This window comes from Bubalus kerabau, chromosome 5 (genome assembly GCF_029407905.1).
Source record: "Bubalus kerabau isolate K-KA32 ecotype Philippines breed swamp buffalo chromosome 5, PCC_UOA_SB_1v2, whole genome shotgun sequence".
Taxonomy (NCBI): Eukaryota; Metazoa; Chordata; class Mammalia; order Artiodactyla; family Bovidae; genus Bubalus; species Bubalus kerabau.
Window position 1 is genome coordinate 112,827,410 of NC_073628.1, and position 19,066 is coordinate 112,846,475.

General features: G+C 42.8%; 1 protein-coding gene across 1 annotated transcript in view; it reads left to right on the forward strand.

The window, feature by feature from the left end:
• PAPPA2 (pappalysin 2) overlaps nucleotides 1–19,066 on the forward strand; it is a 320,885-nt gene that overhangs the window by 223,777 nt on the left and 78,042 nt on the right. Inside the window, exons 14-16 of the mRNA XM_055582744.1 lie at nucleotides 5,305–5,476; nucleotides 9,098–9,275; nucleotides 10,673–10,886. Coding sequence (XP_055438719.1) covers nucleotides 5,305–5,476; nucleotides 9,098–9,275; nucleotides 10,673–10,886 — 564 coding nt within the window. The remainder of the gene's footprint in view (nucleotides 1–5,304; nucleotides 5,477–9,097; nucleotides 9,276–10,672; nucleotides 10,887–19,066) is intronic.

Genomic DNA, 19,066 nt, shown 5'->3' on the forward strand with positions numbered 1-19,066 from the left:
AAAGCATAATGATGAAACAGTGGGACCAGTTTCTCCTTCTGGAATCAGTATTATTATTTTATAGTCTTGGGCTATGGAATTTGTTGACTTATCTTTCAGGTTACACATATCCAAATCTTTGTGGTACTGAGTTTCACTCCTGATGAGCATCAAGAACTTTGAAATGCAAAATAAAATCACCACTGCGAGGATCCCACCACAGGCCTACAGAATCAAACTCTCCAGGGGGAAAAGCCTGGGTATCTATATTTTTTAAATGCTGCCTAAGTGAGTCAAAAACACAATGATGGTTGACAATCTCTGCCTTGTGACAGATGAGGGCCATTCTTTTATGGAACTCTGCCAACAGAGATTTCCCAAGGCATCATTCGGAGGCCCAAACATAAAGGAAACACACACATCATTTTGGTAGGATGGTGCTAGAAGTGTGCCTGGATACCCACGAGTAGATTTTATGCAAGAGGATAGTCCAGGGACAACATACAGTTTGCAACAGAATTTCTCTATTGAAAGCGTTTTCTTAAACCCCTCAAATGCAATGACTTTGGGGAGTGAGAACCAGAAGAGAGAGCGAGAATAGAGGCATATTGGGGAAGTGGAGAGACAGAGAGCAAAGCTGGAAGGATGGGTAAGGGGACCATCTACATAGTATAATCTCTAAGGACCTATTGACTTAAAATTCCACCATGAAAAACTCATTCTTCAGTCTGCAAATGTTGTCTCCCATTAAAATGGAAATAGCTGTGAATCATATCTGACTGGGTGTATCATACCCTTACCTGAGAACACACTGTGATGTGGTGTCAGGAAAGGTCTGGAAAAATGGGTGAAAGGGCAAGGTTGCCCAAGGAGGAAGCAGGCTTAACAGGGCATCTTGCAGACAAAGGCAGCTGGACAGAGACCGTTAATTTGACTTGCTATCACTTAAAAGTAAACTGCTAAAAACTAAGAACGACCATGAAATATATCCATCGTTTCTGCCCAACCACCCTGCTAAGGAACTTCTTGGCTCATCCTGGCCAATGATGTTAGCTCCTGAATGGAGAAGAAAGCAACAGGAGACCCACCTCATCTCCAGGGAGATGGCCTGGTGGTCTAAGCTGGCCTGGAGAGTGAGAGCTCTGCATTCCAGTTTGAGGGTTTTCCTGACTCTCTGTGTGGCCTTTAGCCAGACTCCAAACAGCTTTAGTTAAAAATACCTAACTTCCCATCTCTCGCATGGTAAGGCTTTGTTGCTGCCACTTTCATTGACATGTGTCCAAAGACCATAAGAAGAAAGCTTTTGAAAAGTTTGAAGTCTGATTATGTTTACTAGCAACATTATCATTATGACACTGGGGCTTAATGTAGTAGTAGCCAGAAAGAAGAATGTATCAGGAGCATGGGAAAATGGAGAATACAGTACTTCACTCAGAGAAGCAGTGTATTTGTAGTGGAAGAGAAATGCAAAAGGGGTTTTGGGGATAGGGTGCAAGGCAGACACGTCTACAATTGGTACCAGATGCCATCAGAAGCTAATGACCTGACAAACACCGTCCTCATAAAACAAATTTCTTAAAAAGGAAGCAAATGGAAATATAAGCTAGTGAAAGAATTTGCAGCAGCTGCCTTAAAACCATTTCTCACTTCATAAACAGGTCTGTGTTTGATGCTTTTTCTTTTTTTTATCTTGGTCTTATTTCATGCCACTTTCCCCCTCTTCTATGGTCCCCTGTCCTGTTCTGCCTCCCTTGCTGCCAGTGCTGATGGACTTCTCACACAGGTAGTCATAGCAACCATAGTTAATGGAACACCATCTTGATGGAAGGAGGCTCATTCAGAGTATTTGTTTTGTGTCTTATCTCAGCACATATTTGTCCTCAGTGATGACACTGAGGATGAATTGGATGGGATCACTGGAAAATAGCACGTGCTATTTCACATTAATTTCCTGGCAGTGAGATGACGTGAACCAGAACTGTTAATGACTCTCTGTTTTCTAGTCCTCTCTGCTTAACATACTGAAGAAATATTACATCTTGTGCATATCAAGGGCATGTAGTATCTATGGAACTTGGAGTTGTTTAGCATCACTAATGAGAGGTTCTCATCTCATTCCATGAAGGATGGTCAGGTTTCGGATTCCTTATGCCGCTAGGCTGAATGAAGGCTCAGAGACAAAGCTTTATTTCCTGTATTGCAGACCTAATTAGCAGTGTTGAATTTGAAGAATCCATCTCCCTCAACTCATATATTCCTCCCTTCATCAGGCTCCGTGTAGTGAGTCTGAGGCAATACTACACGATCCCAGAGAATAATCAGGGTTTACAGGAGATTGCATACCATTCAACTGCAATTCCTCCATCCTATGCCTGATAAGCATGGGTAAAAAAAAATGAGAATGTCACTGACATAGTTTAAATCCCATGGGTACAAGATCAGAGGCAGAAACTTTAGCATATTCAAATCAAATCCATACTTCTTGGACTAGTGCTTTTTAAATCAATTCTCAATTATTTCAAGTGCAATTCAATGACATTTTGTTTTCCACTTTCTTATACTGTTGCCCAGTTCTTTGATAAAAGTCTTGGGCCTCTAACAAAATTCAAGAGCAAATAAAACAAATGAATGATGAGGGGATTCACAGAGGTCATTTTGATTAAGATTTACCACCACTGGCAAAAACATCATGAGAAAGAAAGTATAAAAAGTATCATGCTGTTTTCCCTCACTAGACTATGAGTTCTTTAAGGGCATACTTATTTTATCCCAATACTGAGACCAATGCGCTAAGTGCTTGGGAAATGTTTATGAATGAATGGAGCAGTAGGGCAAGATGATTGAATTGTTGTTTAATAATGATTTTTTTTAACTTTGTATCCCCATCTATCACTATAAAATTTAGCAAATTTACCATTTTGATAGCCATTGACTTACTTTGACGTCTATGACACGAAAATATTTAATTCAGCAAACATTTGTTGCATCTCCCACAATGAAGGGTATGGTAAATACAAAAGTGGGTAGAAGTCAGTATTTGTCTTCAAGGACATCATAGTCTAGTTGGGAGATTCAGCAGCATTTAGAAGACACTTGTGTACCCATTGCCTTGTGGATCAAAGAATGGATGAATTAACTAAAAATTGTGGCAATAATGCAGATAGAGTAAAAGAAATGTTAGAAAAGTTATTTTTTAAATTTCCCTTCAAGATTCAATGAAGGAAGATATCTGGAGGGGCCTCTTGGAGTGGGAAGGCCTTTTAAAAGGTTCAATAAATTGAGCAAGGGTACAGCCATAGGAAAACCAAGACGTGTGGGTGACTCATAGGCAACAGGCCATTGAACGTGGGATGCGGGCCATTTGCAGTGGACACTAGAGAGAATGAACCTAGGAACAGTAGCTGCATGTGGGTATACACCGTTATCGTCCTCATCTCATGGGGGAAGGACTGGAAACCCTGGGGAATAAATAGCTCAACCATATCACACAGGTAGTAAATGGTAAAGCCAGGATTCAATTTCACCCAGCCTGGGGGCAGTGCTCTAAATTTTAATCTCTGTGGCTCTGCCTTGATAAAAGAGTAACCCTCTTTGGAATCTGTTACGTACTTGATGCTGTCATGGTCCTGACAGGGTCCCCTCGAACCCCAGGGAGTTTAACTGTCTCTCCTATTCCCTCGTGACTAGCTTTAGAGACCCAGACGGCAGTTCTCTGATGAGGTAATGTCCTGGAAGCATCTAGCACATTAGGCATGTGGCAGGGGCTTGATATGTGTTAGTTTTTTCTTATTTCTGTCATGGGCTCAATTGCTGATTTGTTGTTCAGTTGCTCAGTCATGTCCAACTCTTTGTGATCCCATGGATTGCAGCACGCCGTTTCCCTGTCCTCCACTATCTCCTGGAGTTTGCTCAAACTCATGTCCATTGAGTCGGTGACGCCATCCAACCATCCAATCCTCTGTCACCCCCTTATCCTGCCCTCAATCTTTCCCAGAATCATCTTTTCCAATGAGTCAGCTCTTTGCATCAAGCGGCCAAAGTATTGGAGCTTCAGCTTTAGCATCAGTCCTTCCAATGAGTGTTCAGAGTTGATTTCCTTTAGGATTGATTGGTTTGATCTCCTTGCTGTCCAAGAGACTCTCAAGACTCTTCTCCAGCACCACAGTTTGAAAGCACCAATTCTTCGGCATCAGACTTCTTTATGGTCCAACTCTCACATCTGTACGTGACTACTGGAAAAACCATAGCTTTGACTATATGGACCTTTGTTGGCAAAGTGACGTCTCTGCTTTTTAATATGTTGTCTAGATTTGTCATAGCTTTTCTTCTAAGCCAGTGTTAATATTCAGTGGTATATGTGTGCATGTGTGCTAAGTAACTTCAGTCATGTCTGACTCTTTGTGACCCTATGGACTGTAGCCTGCCAGGCTCCTCTGTCCATGGAATTCTCCATGCAAGAATACTAGAGTGGATTGTCATGCCCTTCTCCAGGGAGTCTTCCTAACCCAGGGATTGAACCCATGTCTCTTAAAAACTCTTGTATTGGCAGGCAGCTTATTTACCACTAGTGCCACATGACTGCTATATTCAAAGTGTATAACCATCAAGGTCCTACTGTATAGCATATAGAACTCTGCTCAGTGTTATTTGGCAGCCTGGATGGGAGGGGATTTTGGGGAGACTGGATACATGTATATGTATGGCTGAGTCCCTTTGCTGTTCACCTGAACTATCACAACGTTGGTTGTTAATTGTTGTTAAATGTTGGTTGTTAATACTCCAAAGCAAAATAAAAAGTTTAAAAAAATACTCCATGCCAATCAGTAAATAAATGTTGCCTTTTCTGCCAGCTGAAACACCTGTTCTCCAGGGCCCCCTGAGACCAACCCATGATGGAAAAACAAAAAGTTTCTGCCTGACACAAGCAGGGGCCTCCAGAATTCACTCCTGATCTTTGCCCTGCATCTGTTCTGATTGTTTGGGTCTCAGAAGTACTGGCTGTGAAATATTTTGAGGATTACCCTCTGATCTATTCACTTCTATGCCATCAAGAGCTATGGGGACACTCTGCCCACCTGTCTCATTGTCATTTTCTTTTCCTGGAAGATCCATAGAAAGCTGGTTCATAATCACTTGGTAGCTGATATTGTTTCTGTTTACTTTATGTTGCTGGGTTCCAGGTCACAAGAAGGAAGTGATGAGTTTAATATAGGTTTTCAAGAAAGTGTTCTCTTTGGCTTAGAGACCCTTCTCAAAGGGAGAGGCAAAGCCTTTGCTGCTGCCTAGCAAGTCAATGTAAGATATTTCTGCTTCTGTCATCTCCAGCTGTGTCCATCGTTCCTGTGGGGAGCAGGGCAGCTGTGTGCCATTGGTGCTTGATCACGCGGATGTGGTGAACTGTACCTCTGGTGGCCCGGGTCACATGAAGTGCTCTATCACCTGTCAGAGGGGGTTTGCCCTTCAGGCCAGCAATGGGCAGTACCTCAGGCCCATACAGGTGAGTTGGAAATCTGCGGTCATCAGGACCAAGCCCCTGGGGAGGGACAATATGTATGCTCCTCCTCCTGGCTGGATAGGGGAAAGGCCTGTGTTTTTAAATCATCTGAAAGGAAAAATGAGAACTCTAACAATCAAGGAGAAGCATGGATTTATAGAAATGCAAGGTATAAGTAGAAATATATAAGAAGTGTAAGAAATTATGATCCCGACTTTTGGCTTCAAGATGAGAATGTTACAGTTTAGACCTGTCCAAAATTTGCAGGCAAGATAGGATGCAATCAGCTTTTTTGTGGTCTATCTTCTGCCTGTTCCCCCAAGTCTGACCCTCCTTGTAAGAATACTGGAGGGAAAATTATGATTTTCTTTCTTCTGCTACTGAAGTAGGACTTATATCAAGATTCTAGTTTTGACTGAATTTTTCAAATTTCTGTAAGCTACCATGGCACCACTTCTAGGATTTTAAGGTGGTCTGAAGGTAGTAGAATATATTAGTGAAGAGCATGGCTTGGGAGACAGACTTGGAATGAAATTTGACTCCTCTGTTTATTGTGTAATTTTAGGTAAAGACGAGCAAAACATGCCAACCTCTTTAAGGTTGTTTCCACATTTGTAAAATAGTTAGATCAGAGGTATTTATGTCCTTGGGCTGTTTTGATGACTGAGTAGAAATAATTCATAAGCTTCTATCAAAATAGTAGGCACCTAGCTCTCTGCAAAGCTGCCATTATGATGACCATGATGATGTATTGTCGACTAAGAATTTTGTTTTCCCTCTTTCCTTTAGAAAGCTTTCCATATTCTACAGAGGAATTTGAAATTTGAGAACACATGAGCACAATATGATAGAGAGACAGGATGCATTAGGCAAAAGGTAAATGGTGCTTGAGAAGAATATGAGGGAGATGAGGTATGATGAAGGACGAGTGGAAGCATGATTGGTAGTCAGGTATCAATGGCTTGGAAGATTGGAATTGTTTTTCATATTGTACCAGTTGACTGCTCAGCAGATTGTGGATCTGTGGAGGAATTTCACTTGCTTAGACACAGAATTTAAAGATAACTTTCTTTGGTTTCAGATGGCTTAAAGAGACTTTGTAGAGAGACCGTTTTGACATACTTTGAAGCATCAGCTCCTTGGTTTGTGATGCTCTGGTCAGAAAAGCAGAACTCTTACCACCTACCTGTCCTTAACTCAGCTTACCTCACACTAGAAAAGAGATGGAAAGAAGGAAAACAAACAAAAACAATGTAGGAACTGAATACATTTGTGTGCTAGGTAAAGAAGGAGAGAGAAGAAAAGATGGTGTGTGCAATTCATTAAAATTAGGAGCAAATTCAAAACAGAACAGTCAATACTTATTGGAGCCAGGAGAAAACCCAGACAATATAGACAGTGTTTGAGAGACATTCTGTAAGTGATCGCTGTGATTGGAGCCAGTCTTCTAGGCTGTGAGCATTGCGGTTGCGGCCAAGTTGGGAGAAGGAAGGTGGGAGCTCACCCTTTGCCAGTCATATGATGGAATCATCAAGCACAGCTCTCCAGTTGACTGCTCCCATCACCCGAGCCTGGCCCCACTAAAGAAATGATATGATCCCAGCTCGTGATCACAAGACAGCAGGGATATCTGCTTTTTGTTGACATAAGAACTGAAACTAACTAGAAAAATGTGTCTGGCTTTGAACTGGGGCCTTCTGGCAGGCAACCTGGGAACATTGGGAAGGACAGAGGGGCAGCCAGGCAGAAGTGGGTGTCAGGGTGACAGGTGCTTCCACCCGTTGTTCTACCTTCGGCTTTGGTGCCACTGTGGTCTCCCGGTGGGATGCTGGCTGAGCCCCAGAATCTCCCTTCTCTCCCTTTGCCTTTTGGTAACCTACTATGGTGACACTTTTCACCCAACAAGCCATGAGTGTCCAGGTCTCTGGGTGCCTGCCCATCCTGTTCCTCTCACTCTGAAACTTGCTTCTCCTCTGCTGCTGGGAAGTCTTGCTCATCTTTCAAAGACCAGTTCCTGAGTTATCTACTATGTGAATCTCCCCGCAAACACTCTCCCTCCTACCCAAGATGGGCAATCCCTTCTCCAGCCTCTGTAGTGCTATCTCACCACCACAAAACAAGCATGCATATATGATGTTGCTGTTATTTAGTAGAACAGTTTGTATTCTCCTTCTTCTTGGTCCATGTTTTCTACTTTATGATTTGCATTCTTTGTATTACATTCTCACAAATCATCATAGAAGGGAGTAAGAGATAACCAAAATGCATCTCCCACATTTTCCTTTTTAACTTCTTCTCCTTGCTTCTTCTCTCTCTTTCTTCTTCTTTCCATTCTCCCCACTTCAGATGTTTTCTGATTCACTGCTTCAACCTGTGATGAGCTGTGCTGGTAGCTCCTTAAGGGTCTTGTTTATCCAAACTTGAAAGTACCTGGCCCTTCTAAGTGCTCAGAAAAAAGTCTCCTCATTTGTTTCATGGTGATGAATTCTAGGACCCCCTACATAAGCCATAGCCCCAAGGAAATGGCTGGAATCTCTTAAATTTAACTACAAGAGTTTGGAAGATGCCTCGTTTGCATTAATTCTCAGATGTTCTTAAAGACTAGGCACCATTCTCAGAGAATATGATTATGTTTATTATGTACCATTATCAGTCAGCTTATCAGTAAAGGTCCCAGCAGGAAGCCGATGAATGCTCAAAGGGGGGCAATTTGAGGAACTTCAGTAAAGGGACTGCTGATAAAAGTGGGGGCAGGATATAGGAAATGGCAAAGAGATGGTCCAGAATCCCAGGATGAAAGGGTAATATCCCCTCTAGACCTAAAGAGTTGACTGTAAGGGGCAGTTAGCAGAACCCATGAGAAAGAGTGCAGCAGGCATGTGAAGAGCTCTGCCAAAGGGGGAGCCACCCTACAGCGACCCGAGGGAGGGAGTAGCAAGAATCAGCACCCTGACCTCCCTTGCTTCTCTGTCTCTTCAGTCTCCTACCAGTGTTACCCTGGGTGCTACAGCAGACACAAGTCAAAAGCATGAAGTCCACAAGGGCCAGGGTCCCAGAGCACACAGCAGGGTAGAGTAGGGTGGAGAGCCATCTGGAGAAGCATGTGAGGAGAGCCAAGAGTTGACCTGGAAGAGTGTCTTCATTTAACGACTCCCTTATGCTCACATGCTCATTTCATCAGCAATGTACCTACTACTACTACTACTACTAAGTCGCTTCAGTCGTGTCCGACTCTGTGCGACCCCACAGACGGCAGCCCACCAGGCTCCCCTGTCCCTGGGATTCTCCAGGCAAGAACACTGGAGTGGGTTGCCATTTCCTTCTCCAATGCATGAAAGTGAAAAGTGAAAGTGAAGTTGCTCAGTTATGTCCGATTCTAACGACCCCATGGACTGTGGCCTACCAGCCTCCTCCGCCCATGGGATTTTCTAGGCATAAGTACTGGAGTGGGGTGCCATTGTGAAATTGCACATTAAGACAAGACGTAAAGAGGGAAGGAGGTAAAATCATTTTGCCCGTTGTGAATATTTGCACAAATAATCATCAGGACTCTGCCAAATCCTGGGAACTATTTTGATAAGCCTTTTTGTGTGACTTTGATAACAGAAAACTTTCTGTTTCTAGAAGGAAATTCTGCTCACGTGTTCCTCTGGGCACTGGGACCGGGTTGTGAGCTGCCAGCCCCTTGACTGTGGTGTCCCCGACGCATCTTTGGTGAACTACGCAAAATTCTCCTGCTCGGAGGGAACCAACTTTCTGAAACGCTGCTCTATCTCCTGTGTCCCACCAGCCAAGCTTCAAGGTATTTTCTGGCCAAGCAGGAGTTATATGCAAGTTCTCTTCAGGTTCTCTCTCTTTTTGGGGGGGGAGGGGGGTGTGTACTTTGGGGATATTTTCTTTACTTCAGTGACCTTCCCACCTGACTCTGCTGAAGCACCCTCTTTTGACAAGCAAAAGGCAACACATTCCTTGTCTCAAACACTTGGAAGGATGCCCCTAACTCAAGATCTCATTGATGAAAGAAACTGAGACTTTCCTGTTTTTATTTGAGTTTATGTTCTCTGGAGTCAAGCCAACTAACAGTTTTCTGAGAGTATTAATAATTCAGATACCCTTTATCATGCACATTTTAGAATGTAATATTTACAACCCTTCTATGAGTTAGGTGCCTTTCATCCTGTTTTAGCAATGAGAGCACAGTTGTATGAGCTGTACTGCTAGGGAGAGATGAGGATGTGGTAGACTTCTTCTGACCCCACATCTTTTTGTTGTTGTTGTTTAAGAGAGCATGGGAATAGGCTATTTTATTTTACTTGTTTTTTAATTTATTTTGGCCACACACCGAAGTATGTAGGATCTAGTTTCCCGACCAGGGATCAAACCCATGCCCCCTGCCTCGGAAACACAGGTTCTTAACCACTAAATTGCCAGGGAGGTCCCTCTGACCCCACATCTTGCTCTCCCTTGTGAACTTAGGTGTGCCCAACAGTGATCCAGCAGACTTGTTACAAATGCAGATTCTTAGGCTCATGCTGACAGAGTCTGCTTTAGTAAACCTGAAGTTGGGTTGGTGATACTACTCTATGGGGTGTCTGTAGATTGAACTCAGAGAAACCACTGAGGCATAGGGTGTATGGTATTGAAGTACAGAATTTTGCATCAAACTGCGAGTTCAAACCCTGCCTCTGCCCTTACTAGCTTGGACAAATTACTTAAACTCAATTTCCTCATCTGCAAAATAGGAGATAATGATGGTATCTATTTCACAGGATTGTTTGAGGTTTGAAGTTTACACAAGTGATACATGTAAAATGCTTACAGCAGTGTCTGGCATGTAATGAGCCCTATAAAAGTGTCATCTAGTATTATTATAATCCTTTCCACAATACTGTCACTACTTTATTTTTATTATTTGTAGTGAGGACTGAGGTAAGGATTTGGTTGGTAGCCCTTCTTTCATTCAGGTCAAAAACTAGCTTTATGACCTCTATGCTACACAAGAGAGCACAGTAGACGCTCTGTGGGTAGAAAGATATAGGATAAACATTTGACCTGACGTTTTAGAGAAGCTGCTCCATGAAAAATACTGTGACTTTCCAAGAATGACTGTCTGTTGATAGGTCTTCGTTCTTTCTGTTTGTTATTTTATTTTTGGACTCTCTGTTCTGAGCATTCTGTGCTTCTCTTTCTTGGAGTCAGGACTGAGCCCGTGGCTGACCTGTCTTGAAGATGGGCTCTGGTCTCTCCCTGAAGCTTACTGCAAGTTGGAGTGTGATGCTCCTCCTGTTATCCCGAATGCCAACCTGCTCCAGCCTCGCTGCCTCAAGGGCAACCATGACGTGGGCTCTACCTGCAGATACGAATGCAAACCAGGCTACTACGTGTTGGGAAGCACAGAGAATAAAGTCAGGAAGTAAGTTGGAACATTGCTGGTCTTTGCAGTTCTCTCTATCCTTGTACCTTGCTCCTGTTCTTTCACTTGCAAATCCAAGACCATTGTTTTGGAAATAACATTAAGACCTTCTGGGTTGTCCACCGTTTGTTGTGTTTGTTTTTCTATATAATCTTTCTTCGACTGCACAATTGTGTTCCCCAGTCATGACCGGCAGACTGGCCAGATATACTTCCTGTAAAGATATGCTTTCCCATAGCAGATTCCAGAGTCTCATCTTGGTGTGTTTTAAAAGAATCTCTGCCCAAATTATTATTTTCCTTGAAAGTAAGTGTTAGGAGCTTCTTAAGTGGTACACACGTCACCCGAATCCAACTCTGTCCTAGAACATCATCAGGCCCATTGGAAGTTTAAAATTGTGGCTGTGGCAGAAGTTGCCTAGGGTGGTCTCCAACTCAGATTCTTATTAGGTATGTGATGCTGGGAAGTTTCTCTGTCTCAGTCTCTCATCTGTAAAATGAGGATAATGATGATAATAATGTAGGAACTAAGTAAATTAATATGTGTAAAACATGAGTCAGTGAATTAATTTTTTTTAATTTTAATTTTATTTTTAGCTGTGCTGTATCTTCAGTGCTGTGCTCAGGCTTTCTCTAGTTGAGGCAAGGGGGGGCTACTCCCTATTGCAGTGACTTCTGTTGCAGAGCATGGGTTCAGTAGTTGAGGCTCATGGACTTTGTTGCTCTGCAGCATAAGGAATCTTCCTGGACCAGGAATCGAACTCATGTTCCCTTGATTGGCAGGCAGATTCTTAACCACTGGACCACCAGGGAAATCTAGTAAATCTATTTTTAAAACATAAAACTCAATACATATTATCTATTACTATTGTAATTATAGTGTTTCTGCTTTATCCTTCCTGGACTTTGTGTGTATACATTCCCAGACCCAGAAATCAAGAGGACCTTTCTTCAAAATGCATGGTGGACCAGAAAGAATAAAAGCTTTGCTGCATAATTTAAGAGAAACTGTTTTGAAGACACTTGGTGCTGGGGTTCTAATCCCAGTTATCACCCATTTTATTAGCTGAGTAACCTCAGGCAAGTTACTGAACTCTTTGGGTCTCATCTCCTTTGTAAACTGTGGATAATGCCTGCATCAAAGTGCTCAGTTGAGGATTAAATAAGATAATACATATTCAGCCCCAATTGGAGAAGGCAATGGCAACCCACTCCAGTGTTCTTGCCTGGAGAATCCCAGGGACGGGGGAGCCTCGTGGGCTGACATCTATGGGGTCACACACAGTCGGACACGACTAAAGTGACTTAGCAGCAGCCCCAATAGCTCAGCAGGCAAAGAATTTGCCTTCAATACAGGAGATGTGGGTTCAGTCCCTGGGCTGGGAAGGTCGGATGGAGAAAGGCATGGCAACCCACTCCAGTATTCTTGTCTGGGAAATCCCATGGACAGAGGAACCTGAGGGGCTACATTCTATGGAGATGGAAACAACAGAGCTCACACGCAATACAATAATGTACAGCTCAGTGCCTGACTTGTGCTAAATGCTCAATAAATTGTTTCAAAAAAAAAAAAAAGAAAGAAAGAAACATTTTCTGAACAAACAAAACAAGCAAAAAACTTTCAGAAGAAACTCCTTGTACTCAGTAAATTGTAACTATTATTTTCCTACCATAGATTATGTCTTATTACTTATCTAGGACTTAGTTCAAAATCTGACCATAGTAGGTATTCTTTTTAAAAGATTTTTTTTTTTGAACTGACAAAATCCTAGCCATGGCATTACCAGTGATTCCAGAAGATATCAACTTCGACTGTAAACTAGAATTTTCTAAGGGAGCAGAAGAAAATTAGGAAGCTTACTTTCTGGCTTGCATTTGCCCTTCTCTAGTCTACATCCAGCCATCTCAGTATGGGATGGATTGAGTCTGGCTTCACCCAGAGCCTTTCACTCCTGAGAAAACCCAAGATAATATTTGGGGTGGGGGGGAGCCTCCTCCTCCTCATCTCAGCCCAAGGCAAGAGCCAGACCAATTAGAACATGAATAATACTGATGAAAAATTCATAGGAAGCAGCATTCTGGTTCAGTGACTCTAGCAGGTACAGTCTACAGTTTTTGACAACCAAAAACACATTTGCATGTTCTGGTCATAGGATCTAGATCAATTTGCATCAACATTCAATGATGGGCAGGGAGGGCCCAGGTCATCTTCCAGTGATAATGTCATTACAACCAGCCCCGGAGGCTGTTGTTTTCTTGCTTTTTTTCTTTTCTTCTTGCCTCCCTTCTCTCACACCTGCAGCCAACTCAGGGGTCTGCAGAACAGTGCAATAAAGATTAGAGGGAGAGAGAACAGTCTCGGGACCAGGAGGAATTCAGGGCAGAGGGATTTTTCCTAGCTCTCCAGGCCCATGGCTGAGCTTTGCATTGGGAAGAGTGAGGTTTCCCCCCAGAGGATGGGCTTCTACTGCATCCACGTCTCCACCAGCTTCCCCGCCCCAGCAGGGGCAAACGGGCCATTTGCTGGCATGACTTTCTTTTCTGGTTGAGAAACTGGATGCTTACGTCACAACGTCAGCATGGGTTTGAGCTTAAACATTTACATTTGCAAGCACCATCCTGAGGAGAGATTAAATTATTTACCCCACTGTGTAAACTGATTTCAGTCTTAGTTTACACCTGTTTACATACAGCAGTAGATTGGTAATCAGAAGTTTGCAAGTCAGGAGTAAATCACTGTCACTTGCTGCTTGTGTTTACCCAGCAAACTATGTCAGCCTTTTCCCTCGCTTGGAGCCCAGCATTGTACAAATGGAGCCCTGAAATTCTTTCTAGGGCATGCAGGCAGGGGGAGAAGAGGTTGAGAGAAGTTGGCAGGGAAATCAGCTCAGAGTGGGCATGCGCTAGTCTTCTGCACCTCTTTGAGAAGTGGAAAAAGCCCCTTGATGGTCAAGTTCGCCCCTTGTTCTTTGCATGACCCTGAATAAGGTACTCCACAGTCATAGCCATGTGTCTCAGACTTGCATTCTTAATGTGAGGGGCAGTAATGACTTCTACCGAACAGTATTGTTTTGATGCCCAAAGTAGGTAATGTCCTGAAGTGTTTTATAAACTATGAGTTCAATACGTGTGCTAGATATAACTTTTTGTTCATTTCTTTTTGGAAGAAGGAAACAACTACCAAAATCTCAGCCAAGTACATTGCCTTCCTGCTTCTTCTCAAGTCTGTTGAATATTGTTTCAAAAGAGAAAAAGAGAAGTGCTGCATCTGACCTTTCTCTTCCATCCAGCTTGTTTAAGTTTGTGCCATTGCACTTGGAGATTAGCATGGAAGGCACAGCTGCAGATACCACTTTCTCACGAGCATGCTGTGTCAGCCTCGGGGTTAGGAGCAAAGACCCCTGCAAGAGTAGGACCAAGGCTCTGGCCTCCAGGAGCACACAGCCGCCATGCTCCCTGTTTCATGGGCATCATTTCTTCTTGCAAGAGAGCATAGGAGTGGACACGGACCGCAGTAGGCCCTTTCTCTTGGCCCTTGGATCCCTTGCCCCTTCTTTCTGGGATTTGAAGATGGCACTGTTCACACTGAATCTAGTCCCTGAGGACAGAGAAATGCAATGGTTTGGCCTGGGTAGTGCACTCTGACCTTGAAGTCCTGAGTAGAGTCAGTATTACCCAAACCATATAGAATATAGATTCTATAGAGGGAAAAACTGAGAAGGAGGTTAAGTGGATGTGGGGTGACAAAAATTCAGTGAAACAAATGCCCATTATATGGTACAATCATAGGCTGGTACAGGCACATTGTGAAGTATCCTTCTAAACATTAAAGATGTTTAGAAGAATATTATGGACATGGGAAAACATTCACAATATGGCAAATGGATAAAAGCAAGAACATAATTATTATAAATGACACAATCCCTATTTTCTACATTAAATGTATATTTTTAGCATTCTTTTTCAGTAGCTAGAAGTGATGATGATATTAACAGCCATAATCTTTATATAGTAGGTTTATAGGGAATATAGCTTTTATTTTTCTGCTGTTTATATATGCTAAATTTTCTAGACTTTAGAATGAGATAAATAGTTTAAAAATGAAGTAATGGAGTGGATATCATAGCCATTTGTGGAGGTGGAGAGTGATAAAAGGAGAAGTAGCCACATCTTTCTAAACAGGCAAACCAAACAGAGACCAGCAGTCCAAGATGGCATTAAGACAGGAACTTGCCACTGGCATCCTGCTCCTAGACTCGTCTATATTTTTTAAATTGGAGTATAATTGCTTTACTCTGTTGTGTTAGCTTCTGCCGTGTAATAATGTGAGTCAGCTCTAAGTATACATATATCGCCTCGCTCTTGGGCCTCCCTCCCACCCCTCTCCATCCCACCCCTCTAGGTCATCACAGAGCACTGAGCTGAGCCTCCTGTGCTACCCAGCAGCTTCCCACTAGCTGTCTATTTTACAAGTGGCAGTGTGCATACGCCAGTACCACTCTCCTGATTCATCTCACCCCCCGTCTCCCTCCATGTCACATGTCCGTTCTCTGCATCTGCATCTCTATTCCTGCCCTGCAGATAGGTTCATCTGTACCATTTTTCTCGATTCCACATATACACCTTAATATACAAGCACCATCTCTGTTCTTGAAGGCTGTCTCAGACCTCATCTCCTCCAGTCCTAACGCCTCTTCCCTAACTTCCAGCAGATCATCCTACTCCCAAAGCACAAAGGTCTGCCCACCTGTGTGCCAGCAAAATGACACCTCCAAACAGGCTTTCCCCCTTCTTACTGTCTAAAATGAATTAAGACCAACAAGGACCTACTGTACAGCACAGGGAACTTACTCTGTTTTGTAATAACCTATAAGGGAAACAAATCTGAAAAAGAATATCTATATATATTATATATATACACTTTATGTATTATATGTATATATATATAACTGAATCACTATTCTGTACACCCGAAACTAACACAGAATTGTAAATCAACTATAGTTCAAAAAAAACCCCAAACCTCAAATATATATATATATACATACATATATATTTACTAGAAAGGAAAAAAACCCAGCAAAATGTCAAGACCATGGGCAAGTGGCAGGACTTAGGGAGATTTTTTTTGTCTTCTGATTTGAGGTTCTTTTAATAAATAATCATATTTTAAAATAAATAAAATAAAAAAATTAAAATAAATAAAATAAAATAAATATAATAAATAAAATAAAATAAATAAATAAATAAAATAAAATAAAACTCCTCCACCTTTACCCTGGATCCCGTAATCTTTCTCAAACATTTCCCTCAACCTCTTCACCTTCCTCTTTCCTGCAGCTGAAGCCTCTCTCTTCCTCACGCCAGGTTGCTTCTCTTTAATTGTGCTCAGGTCTCTCCTACATTAAAACTCACACAAGCAGAGCCTTTTCTTGACCCATGTTCCTCTCCAGCTATCACAGCTTCCCCCTCCCTTATGAAATGTGTCAAAAGAGTCATTTGTATTCACTGTCCCTGTCTTATAGTTTTTTCTCTCCTTCACACTTTGACACTCAGGTTTCCATTCCCATCTCTCCACTAAAGCTGAAGGTGCCATGAACATTGCTGCCAAATGCAAGGACTCTTCTTGGACCTGATGTGGTGTTAATTGCTCCAACTAACACCTGTCCAACTCTTTGTGACCCCATGGACTGTAGCCCATCAGGCTCCTCTGTCCATGGAATTCTCTAGGCAAGAACATTGGAGTGGGTTGCCTTTCCCTTCTCTAGGGGATCTTCCTGACCCAGAGATTGAAACCAGGTCTCCTGTATTACTGGTAGATTCTTTACCATCTGAGACACCAGGAACCTAACGTTATGTGGGAATATTTGGCTTATGTTGTAATCACCCTGTGAGATAAAATGGATCTTCCCACCCAAATTTCGTTTGGCTATGGAAAGTAATGATACCATACATACAAGACCAAGAGGGCATTAAGAGGGTTGTTAGTCACATAATGAGACTTTTGGTGGAGAGAAGGGGAAAATCCCAAGTTGGTCTTCAAATGGCTTGAGTAATCAGGGAAAAGAGGCTGGTCGGGAGTTGGATGGTAGTTAGGGTGTGGGGCTTGAGTGAGGGTTTGTGCATGTGAGGGCTTCCCTAATAGCTCAGTTGGTAAAGAATCTGCCTGCAATGCAGGAGACCCTGGTTTGATTCCTGGGTCAGGAAGATATCCCCTGGAGGAGGGATAGGCTACCCACTCCAGTATTCTTGGACTTCCCTTGTAGCTCAGCTGGTAAAGAACCTGCCTGCGATGCGGGAGACCTGAGTTCGATCCCTGAGTTGGGAGGATCCCCTGGAAAAGGGAAAGGCTACCCACTCCAATATTCTGGACTGGAGAATTCCATGGACTGTATAGTTCATGGGGTCACAGAGTTGCACATGACTGAGCGACTTTCACTTTCACTTGTGCTTGTGAACAGGACCTGGTATAGTTTGAACTTTATGCTGAGGCCAAAAGAGGAGGCACCCAGGCTTTCTTATAGGCTTGCTCGGAGGTGGGAGATGGTAGGGCTTGGATGCTGTCAAGAGTCAAACATCAAAGATGGAGTCTGGCTCTTCAGTAAAACACACTTGTCTGAGCCCTCCTTGAGTCTTCTTTCTTGATTCTGCTCTTTGTCACTCTCTTGATTTTCCTCTTCTTTGCCTCTTCTCAATTTCCTTTTCTGGCTTTTCCTCCACTGCCCATGGCTTCAATGTTTGTGTTTCTCTGAACTCACTCTTCTCTTGTGTTCTGCACACTTGTCTGGCCTGAAACTCACTTACCCCAATGGCCTCCGCTACCTTCCACATGCTGATGACCCTTAAACCCACACCTGCTATCTAATCTCTTCCCTTAAGGGCTATAAGACTCATTAGGACAGTTGCCTGCAGATAAAGCCACTTGGATATCTGAAATGCATTTCAAACTCTCCCTATATAAAACAGAGCCTATTATAAGCTCTTTCAAATCTGTACATCCTTCTGTGTTCCATGTGGTTGGACAGGTCAGATGAGAGATCTGCATATAACCTGAGACACATTTTTTTTAATCCATATATGGGTTTATTTATTGTTTTTATTTATAAAGTGTTATGGAAAGAACTTCCAGTTGTTCAAGCTGGTTTCAGGAAAGGCAGAGGAACCAGAGAACAAATTGCCAACATCCGCTGGATCATTGAAAAATCAAGAGAATTCCAGAAAAACATCTATTTCTGCTTTATTGACTATGCCAAAGCCTTTGACTGGGTGGATCACAATAAACTGTGGAAAATTCTGAAAGAGATGGGAATACCAGACCACCTGACCTGCCTCTTGAGAAACCTGTATGCAGGTCAGGAAGCAACAGTTAGAACTGGACATGGAACAACAGACTGGTTCCAAATAGGAAAAGGAGTACATCAAGGCTGTATATTGTCACCCTGCTTATTTAACTTATATGCAGAGTACATCATGAGAAAGTCTGGGCTGGAAGAAGCACAAGCTGGAATCAAGATTGCCAGGAGAAATATCAATAACCTCAGATATGCAGATGACACCACCCTTATGGCAGAAAGTGAAGAGGAACTAAAAAGCCTCTTGATGAAGGTGAAAGCAGAGATTGAAAAAGTTGGCTTAAAGCTCAACATTCAGAAAATGAAGATCATGGCATCTGGTCCCATCACTTCATGGGAAATAGATGGGGAAACAATGGAAACAGTGTCAGACTTTATTTTTTTGGGCTCCAAAATCACTGCAGATGGTGACTGCAGCCATGAAATTAAAAGACACTTACTCCTTGGAAGGAAAGTTATGACCAACCTAAATAGAATATTGAAAAGCAGAGACATTATGTTGCTAACAAAGGTCCGTCTAGTCAAGGCTATGGTTTTTCCTGTGGTCATGTATGGATGTGAGAGTTGGACTGTGAAGAAGGCTGAGCGCCGAAGAATTGATGCTTTCGAAGGGTGGTGTTGGAGAAAACTCTTGAGAGTCCCTTGGACTGCAAGGAGATCCAACCAGTCCATTCTGAAGGAGATCAGCCCTGGGATTTCTTTGGAAGGAATGATGCTAAAGCTGAAACTCCAGTACTTTGGCCACCTCATGCGAAGAGTTGACTCATTGGAAAAGACTCTGATGCTGGGAGGGATTGGGAGCAGGAGGAGAAGGGGATGACAGAGGATG